The following is a 9,333-nucleotide window of genomic DNA, read 5'->3' as shown; positions in this document are numbered from 1 at the left end:
AAAGTGGTGAGTCTTTTTTCTATTACATGAATATTAATTTCATTTATTGACTGATGGAAATATCGGTATGGATCGCTAACGATTTTTCATCACTGTATAAAAAAAATTATTAGAAGTTCAATTCAAATTTATGTTTAAGTAACTTGAAAGTAGAGCAACAAGGAGACATAATTTTAGGGCCGGCCTCCGAGTTCGAGATTTAGCTTAGTTCTAGACTTTAAACAGCTGGAGTCAGAAAATTGGCTTTCCGATATGGAGAGTAGTCGTGGTTTTTAAGATATTTATTTTCTCATTTCTAAAATATTGGAAACATTTTTCTTGACAAAATGAAGCATTCCTAAATAATTAAAATAGCTGAAACTTTACACAATTTAGTCGTTATTTTATTTTGTGTTCAACTTAAGTGTTTTTGGGAAATTTAATTTAAACGTGGACTACGACGAGGCCCCGTTTCGGAAAGCCAGTTTTCTGACTCCAGCTGTTTAAAGTCTAGAACTTAGCTAAATCCCGAGCTCGGAAACCGTCCCTTAAAATATTTTTATGGTAAACTTCATTCGCATTGATCTGGCAAAAACCCATGCACAATTCTGGGTGATTCACAACCGAACAAAGATAATTCAAGAAACATAAATTCGGGTTGACCGTCACCTTTTCAAGTAATTCATCTAGCACTTCAATCTCAAGGGTTTACTATAAAATGAGGATTATTGACATATCGGAGATGTTATCAATTGACTTATTATAGCATGGTGATCCAAGTCTGAGCAGAAGTAATCTATGATGCAGCCTGGTGTATAGACTAGATTTTTTTTAAGATTTCGTCTTGGAGACTTCAGGAGGGAGTATAAGACAAGTCATTCTTATGAATACTCAAATTCCATACAGTACAGAACAGTCAAAGTGTATAAATCACCAATCCATACGAAATAGTCAAGTGAAATAGATGGTGATATTCTTGGTTGTGTGGTATAATAGCAAGTTCCGTTGAAGCGGCGACAAACCAGTTCAACTGAAACAGGAGAGAAAAGCGATCAGAAACAACAGCAAAATACCAAGGAATAATAAGCTTTTAATGAAATTTGTTATTACTTCATTACAAGGCATATAAGTGCTGAAATTATTGAATATTGAATATGAAAAATATTCAATATATGAATATTTCTTGTAACCGGTGGAGGGTTTTATCATAGCCACCTCTAATACAAGGCCCCGGCCTTGCAACGTCGCAGCGTAGGCCTAGAATCTAATACATGATTGGTGAAAAAGATCAGCTGGTATTTTAAAAAATCTTTTTACCAATCATGTATTAGATTCTAGGCCTACACTGCGACGTATATCGAGGGGGTGTTTCTTCTCTTCAATAATATTTTCTAAAATAACTGCTATGAAATCTCTTTTGATTGGTTTAGGAGCTTATAGTGACAAATGCACAGATTATTATCATTATTCAATTGTCACCTAGTTAAGAAACTAGCAACTACGAGCCAGGAACTTTAATGAAAAATATTCATAAAATTCGACTTCAGGCTTATTAAACTAATCAAAACTAATAAATAGAATCATGTCACATTTGAAATTTTCAAACAAAACAAAGTTATTCAGCAATCAATTCAGGTCAAGAAGGCATATTCAATTTTTAATTTCAATACTTGGGAACTTGCTAACTTGCTGCAACTATTGTAGGTTTGGGCCTCGGTCATTCTATGAAACTGAATTTTGAGCTATAAGCTTATAAGAAAACAACAAGAGTTTGCCACTCACCATTTTAACAATTTAAACTTGGACTCTTCAGAGACACTCACATACGATTTAAGAAAACTCACTATACTTGAGCTCACACGCACAAATTATTTCCTGATTCTTCTCTTACTAACTCTATAAAATTTGATTTCCTATTTATATAGATAAAAATTACTGATAACTGAAATTTGTCAATTAGTCCCTCTGGATGGGAATTGACCCATTCAGAGGACCGAGGCTCGCACACCGTTACACGATGTTTTCCGGTAACGTCTCAATTAGGACTGTGGCCTTTTCACTGAAAATTATTCCCCTTCCACTAGCGTTGAGCATAACTTTCAGTGGAAAAGCCAAAGCTGCAAAAAGGTCAACGTTCGTAAAATTCCCAAATAAAGAAGCTTTTTCGACATGAAATTGAAATTGTATTTAAAAATGCACGAAAATTGCTTTAATTTCGACAACTAAGCAACAAGTTAGCAAATTCAATAAAAACATGGTCAATTCTCATACTAAAAACTCAAGGTTCAACATAAGGTAAAAATCAAAGTTCTTTCAGTTCAATAACCTGCAAAAGAATATAAGATACACAGAAAAAAATAACTACAATTATATCCACTCAATATCACACTATTACATTTCAAACAATATGAGTATGAAATATTCACAATACAGACAATTAAAACTTACAAAACTACATTCCAAACTACAATATGAGATATCCAAAAACTGTAAAAAGATTTCACTTTTGACACTGCCAACTGAATGAAATTTTGTGAGTTGTGATTACAGTAGGAAAGAAATAATTCTTGTTAGGATGTAGTAAGCTAAATGAGCTCACCCATCATCTCTCGTTCATCACTGCTCATATATTTTCTATGATATTCACAACCATTCTATAGTGAGGTCCACGTTATAATGGCAGTGGAGAAAGATAGCAAAACAACGTTGCCGATCCTCTGTATTGTCAATGCCTTCTATAGACGGTAGCTAATACAGGTTTATTGATATAATATTTAACTTATTTCTTGTTTGAAATAATCAATTTTATTTTATTAAGCACGAAATTATATTTTCCAATAATTTCATACTGAATTTTAATGATGAAGATGAAATATTTTGTTAATTTATTATTAATTCTACATTGTTAAAAGACGATTTGGCAACAGAGTAAAGCGAGAAAGAGATAGCGCTATTTGCTTTATTGAATGATCGACAAGGATAGTAATACGATTGCTAATCAAACACTGCCATTATAACGTGGACCTCACTATAGGAAGTTGTATGGTCGCTGAAGAGAATGAATTATTATTGTTTGTAAGCAGGATTATACCAGGGTCATCTTTTTCAACCTCCGATCTCATATCATAAGACACAGACAAGCGATAGGGGGGCAACTTTCACAGAGCTCAACAGTTAAATATCATTCCCACCAAACGCCCTGTGATCCATGCGGCCAGAACGTGAATTTTTGTCAAGTTATAGAACCACAAACACAAACATGGCCGCCTAACTTGAGTCTGCTGCCAAGTGCTAGTTACGTAGCGTTATTAGTTTTTGCAAGCAAAATGCAAAAGTTCAGCATAAATCTGAAAATTATTTTAATAATGTGTGGTTACCGGAAATCAGATGCATTTGAGTACCAAGTACTAAATGAAGTAACGTGAGTAATCAAAGTATCGTTTCTATTGAATACGTTAAGTAGTGAGGGATAATGACTGCATCAAGTAGATGCTTAATACCAACATAACAATATCACTGAAGAGAGAAAGAAACCGAGGATTAACGTGCCGTTCGTAAGATTTGGAGCCAAGCCATATGAGGCGTTTTTCAGACGAGTCGACAGGGCAGGAAGCTCTCAGATTGACTGATTGGGTAGGCGTTCCGGAATCAGCTGATAATTAGCCAATCGGTGAGCTTCCTGCCCTGCCGACTCGTCTGAAAAACGCCTCATGTGGCTTGGCCCTTGGATCGTATGGATATATTGGAATATTACGCTAAGGAAGCGGACCTCAAACATAAATTCGGCAGACATCTCTAAAAACATATGAGTAAATTTGTAAATTCTCATTTGAATAAGCTTGAGATAATATGTCAGCAACAGACTAAAATGTTTTAAAATAGTTTTTTAAACAGACTATGTCTAAAACCCCAACAAACCGACACTGTTGGAGTTTTGATGGAACATGTGTGACAAGCTCATGTGAGCATCATCTGTGCTCTAATTTAGATTGACCAATAATTGATGATTGAACAATCTATAAATTTGATGATTGAACAGTCTATAAATTTGATGATTGAACTAATTTATAAATTTGATGGGCAAAAATATGTATTCAGTCCAACGCTCACCTTCAAGCTTAGTATTGATAGAAAATCCAAATAGAGCACTGGAGGAGCATCTACTATTTCAAGAGAGAGCCTGCCATAAGCATGAATATCAAGATTATCAATCCATTCTGAAAAAAGAGTTATACAGCATGGGTTAAATTGTGTTTTGTTAAAGAAATTTAATCTAATTATTATTCTTGTAGATCCATCTATTCAGTGCGCTCCTTAATTAATAAATTATAAAAGTGTATGAACTGTCAAAAGTGAGGAAATTGTCATGATGAGCAACGAACTCCAATTTCAGGAAACAGTTTGGAAATCTGTCAATGGCTTATTTGTAAACGTAGAGCATTTTAATGAAAACGTACAGATGCAAATGAATCTATAAATTAAATAAATATAAAGAATATATTATTAATATGGTAATATTATATAATATACAATATCATATAGTAATATGATCGATATTAGTAGTCACTAATAGGCCTACTATATATCGGCCTGTCTCCCAAGATCTTTCTTAATTGAGATTTTGATTGGTTGCCTTTCAGGGATTTGATGTGCTCTGGCAATTTATTGAAAAATATGACACCTTTAATAAATTAATCATTCTCTGTTAGTTTCTTATTTACCCTTATACTGTGATAAAATTTAGAGTTTCTACTGTTCTTGCTATGTATGTCACTTGAAGCAGTCAATTTATGTAAATTTTTGTGGATGAAGATTATGGTTTTATATATGTAGAGAGCATAAACTGTCAATATTTTATAGTTTTGAAATGTAGTTCTACAAGAGTCTCTATATCCTAGTCTAAAAATATATCTCAATATTCTTTTTTGAACGGGAAAAGGTCTATTCATGTATTTATTGGCAGCTCCTCCCCATATTATACCATAGGCTAGATGAGAGTACATGATTCCATAATAAATCAGAAGAAGCCGATCTTCAGTTAAATATTTGGAAAGCCTTTTGAGAATGTAGGAATTTCTATTTATTTTATTTGTGATGTAATTGATATGATCTTCCCGGGTCAGTTTTTCAACAATGTGAATACCAAGAAAATTCAACTTTTTCCTTACTTCTAGTGGTTCATATCTACGAGAGCAGTTTGGATCCAGTGAAAATTGATGTAAAAATCTGGTGTGGCGCACTCACACAACTTTTCTTTGCTATTATGAAAATTATTGATCACCTGACGCTAGTGTTCACGCGCATCTCAAGTCTATTATCCAAAGATCTGAGCCAGCTGGTGACAGGACAATAACGCTGGAGACACACGAGGTCTGCTATCTCTTCATAGTGAATGATTTAATAGAATCAACAGTGGCCAACAGTTTGCAATTGAATAATAACATTTTCTTGAATTTCAAGCTTATTTTCAATTTTAGGTGAACATTTTACTGAACATTAATTGTAGAGATTTTCATTCTCAATCTTTCCCACTTATTTTGTGTTTAAATTGTATCTGAAGCCTGATTATTGGGAATCTAAAATCAAACTTTGCATAGATGGGGCGGAGCTCTTGAAATTTCTACAGATGTGGGACTTGTGGCAGTTGATAGAGCTTATCGATGACTATTTTAGGTATAAATTTGATTGTGAAAAACCCTGTTTTTGACAACATTTTCACCATTCTAGCCGCCATCATAAATTGCAGTTGATCGAAATTGTTCGAGTCGGATCCTTATTGTTTAAGGACCTTGTTATAGCCTACACTGTATCTTATAATATTCAACGTGACATTTGCCGCTTGCGTTATATGGTAATTTTAAATGAAAAATAAATTAGACCTTTACCTTCGATCTTGTTATGGGTGAATCGAGCATCTGCACTAGATGCAACGCCAACTCTTTCACGATGGAACTCAGCCGGAATATTCTTGCACTTCATTCTATAAAGAAGAATAATTCAAGTTTAGAAGTTGTTAATCAGTTGGTTTCTACAATTGTTCACTAAAGGCGTAATCCCTTAGCGATGAGTTGTTGGGAATAGCACTTTGGGAAGTAAATTGAAATAAAATGATTTTATATACCGTACACAATTTAACTTAGGCTATGCGTTAAATAATATCAAAATCAAATCATTTATTGTCACACAACATTAAAATGTTACAACAACGTCATTAATAACACAGAAACATCAGTTTAAAAATCTATTACAAAGAAATATTCAACTTTCATTGACCAATACTTTTTTAAATATTTACAGTAACTATTAAAGCTCATTCTTTTGATATTTTCAGGCAAAGAGTTATAAAGTTTTATTGACATGTATTGCCAGTTTTTTTGGGAACTTGTAAACTGGCAATACTCGACTCTTATATTATTCCTATTTCTAGTGTTATGTTGGTGTATACTAGAGTTAACATCATATTGATTTTCAGTTTTCTTCACTGAAATCAAGCATGACAATACATACAAAGATGGCAGAGTTAATAGTCCGAGTTCAATAAATAATGATTTGCATGGACTACGAGGAGCCTTGTGGCAATTTATTCTCACTGCTTTCTTTTGACATTTAAACAAGATGTCTGTAGTTGAGCCATTTCCCCACAGCTGGATTCCATATAGCAAAAGGCTATGAATAAGGGCAAACTAAACACTCATTAAAACAGACATATCTACAATATTACATAATCTACGTAAAAGGAAGATGCCCTTGTTGATTTTTTTATAAATTAGTTAGCCTATATGACATTTCCAAGTCAGGTTAGTATCAATTCTCACGCCAAGAAACTTAGGCTTAATTGAGTTTATGTCATTAATTTTTCTGTCAAAGCTCAAAGTTATATCCTCTGTTTTTGTGGAATTAATGCTCAGATTGTTTGCTGCACACCAATCTTCAATTTTAGAGGTATTATTCAATGTGTTAGAATACAAATGATCCTTATTCTTATTAGCCACTTTCAAACCTAAGTCATCTGCAAACAAATACGAAGCACTATCGTCATTACAAGAATCAATAATATTAGGCAAATCATTAATATAAACAATGAATAACAGTGGACCAAGAATGAAACCTTGTGGCACACCGTATTTGACTATTCCACCTCTATAATACTCGCCATTTTTTTAAAACATACTGTATGGTACTCTATTTGTGAGATAGGAATAAATAGGGTCAACAGCCAATTGATTCAACCCGTAATAAGATAGTTTATGACATAATATAGTATGAGTAATATAATAAACAACAATTTTGGTGTAGTGCACTATATTTATGGGCTTCTGACAATTAAGTTAGTTAGGTTTGGTATGGGTTGTGTAGGTTTTAAATCCATACAGTACCGTACTGATCAATGTTTATCACAAAAGTCGATGTAGCCTATATTATTATTTTACTCCCACAGGTTGCAGTGTATGAGCTTTTCTAGAAGTGACGTGAATTTTAAATTAGTATGAACAAACCAGATGATATTTTAATGATCTTTCCAAGCGATCAATTGATTACTGTAGATTCATACATTTGGAAAAAGGTGTACCGTATTTTATTGCCATTTGAAAAGATATTCATCTGAAAAAGAACTACCTATTTAAATCATGAAGATTTATTGACAGACACCCATATAGGGCACTTTTTTTAGAAATTTCAAGCAATAGGAAGTTTATAATTGAGCAGGATATAGGCCTAGTTTACTAAAGCACAGTTCTAAGTAGAATTTAGTTTATGTTACTCTTTATGCTCAAGTTACCTACTCGTGTAAAAATATTTGTTGTATGGAGTTGACTTGACTTGAATATCATATCAATTGTTTGTTTTATTCTGATTTGTATATTCAGATTAATGATTTAGTGTATAAATTAAAATGGACATACCTAACCAACATAATATTTGGACAATTCAAGAGAGAATTAGGAAATTGAAGAAGTTTTAGGCAATAGCCTGTTTTTTCTCCACCAACTATTGTATTGTTTGCTCTATCCAATAAATGAATAAAAGTTTTAAATAGATTAGCATCCTTGCACTCCAATCCTAACCTACAAATTTGACTAACCTTTCATTTACTTTAAATGGTTTTTGTATATTATTATAAAAAATCACATTATTTCTATTCTTTACTTTTACTACTCTATTGAAATATTTTGTCTTCTGAATAAATGATACATTTTATGGCCAACATTGGAGTCTTTCACCAAATCTCTATAGGTTACGTGATTTCAATAGTTACCTAACTGAAAGCTTCAGTTGTAAATTATAATCCTTGCTGCCCAATTTCTACAAAATTTAATTGCTCGCACAATTTAAATAGGCTTAATTGAATCATGCAACATAAAAAATTGAGCTTATTAGATAAACTTTAGCTTTACTGTATTTGTATTATACACTAGCCTACCTTTAAAAAATACATTTAAGAAAGAATAAGTGTAAAAATAAATACATCAAATCTCAACAGACTACATAAACTATAAACATTCTATTATAGAAAATTAAAAAAACAAACTAGTTTTACCTTCAAGAACAGCTCAAGACCGGCTATTACAGAAATATTTGCAAAAAGATAGTTCTATATTGAGATTCACTTTTAAATATTTTAGATAAGAAACTCAATTATCACATTCAAAAAACACTCAACAGTATACTAAATATAATTACATTTTGAACTCATAATAAAGTCTTAACAAAACATAAGACTGGAAGGTGAAGATCAGTTAGTAAAGCTTGTATAATAATAATTTATTCAAATCAAAACAGTACTTCTATAGTAATAATTTAAAAATGGAACAGATACTACATTCTGTAACAGAGTATTAGAACAGTTTATTATCCTCCTTGGAACAGTTAACAGTATGATCGAGATGGCAATGACAAAATCATATAAAAATATAATTGTAAATATTTTGACGGTTGAATAAATTTATTTGAATGGACAAAATAAATTGAAGTTGAATGATTGATTATGCTAAGGATTTTGATATGAAATTTTTACAATGTGACACCAAAGTTCACCTTCGAATCCCGCTACAATTAGGCGCGCTCAAGTTATTTGGTTGTTATTCTATTCCAATTTCTTTGAAAAATAATAGAAATCCTTTTTAAAATAAGTGATTCCAATGGAAATAATTCTAAAATAACCTTCCAAAATTATTCATACCAGTATAATAGTAGGTCCAACCACAGAATACAATTGTATTCTGTGATAATAGTATTCTATAGTATTGATGGGAGTTTCGGATCACTTTAATGATCCGGATCAATTGATCTCGTTCACTGCTACGAGCCAATCAGGAGACCAGGATTGGAACTTCCTAAGGTCACGTGAGGTGT

At 32.4% G+C, this 9,333-nt stretch overlaps 1 protein-coding gene across 3 annotated transcripts; it reads right to left on the bottom strand.

The window, feature by feature from the left end:
* Positions 1-418: 418 nt before the first annotated feature.
* Positions 419-9,030, bottom strand: LOC111055505. Of its 3 annotated transcripts, none has more exons than XM_039433749.1 (4): positions 8,519-9,030; positions 5,865-5,959; positions 4,090-4,196; positions 419-1,009 (listed from the first exon to the last, which is right to left on the bottom strand). In XM_039433749.1, the coding sequence occupies exons 2-4, from the start codon at positions 5,956-5,958 to the stop codon at positions 896-898; spliced, it is 315 nt and encodes a 104-aa protein (XP_039289683.1). In that variant the 5' UTR covers position 5,959; positions 8,519-9,030; the 3' UTR covers positions 419-895. The 3 variants fall into 3 exon arrangements, with proteins under 3 accessions (XP_039289683.1, XP_039289689.1, XP_039289698.1); XM_039433755.1 differs by lacking the exon at positions 8,519-9,030 and adding an exon at positions 8,237-8,470; XM_039433764.1 differs by lacking the exon at positions 8,519-9,030 and adding an exon at positions 8,063-8,195.
* Positions 9,031-9,333: the final 303 nt, after the last annotated feature.

This window comes from Nilaparvata lugens, chromosome 1, assembly GCF_014356525.2.
Source record: "Nilaparvata lugens isolate BPH chromosome 1, ASM1435652v1, whole genome shotgun sequence".
Lineage (NCBI taxonomy): Eukaryota > Metazoa > Arthropoda > Insecta > Hemiptera > Delphacidae > Nilaparvata > Nilaparvata lugens.
This window is presented reverse-complemented; position numbering and strand designations above follow the sequence as displayed.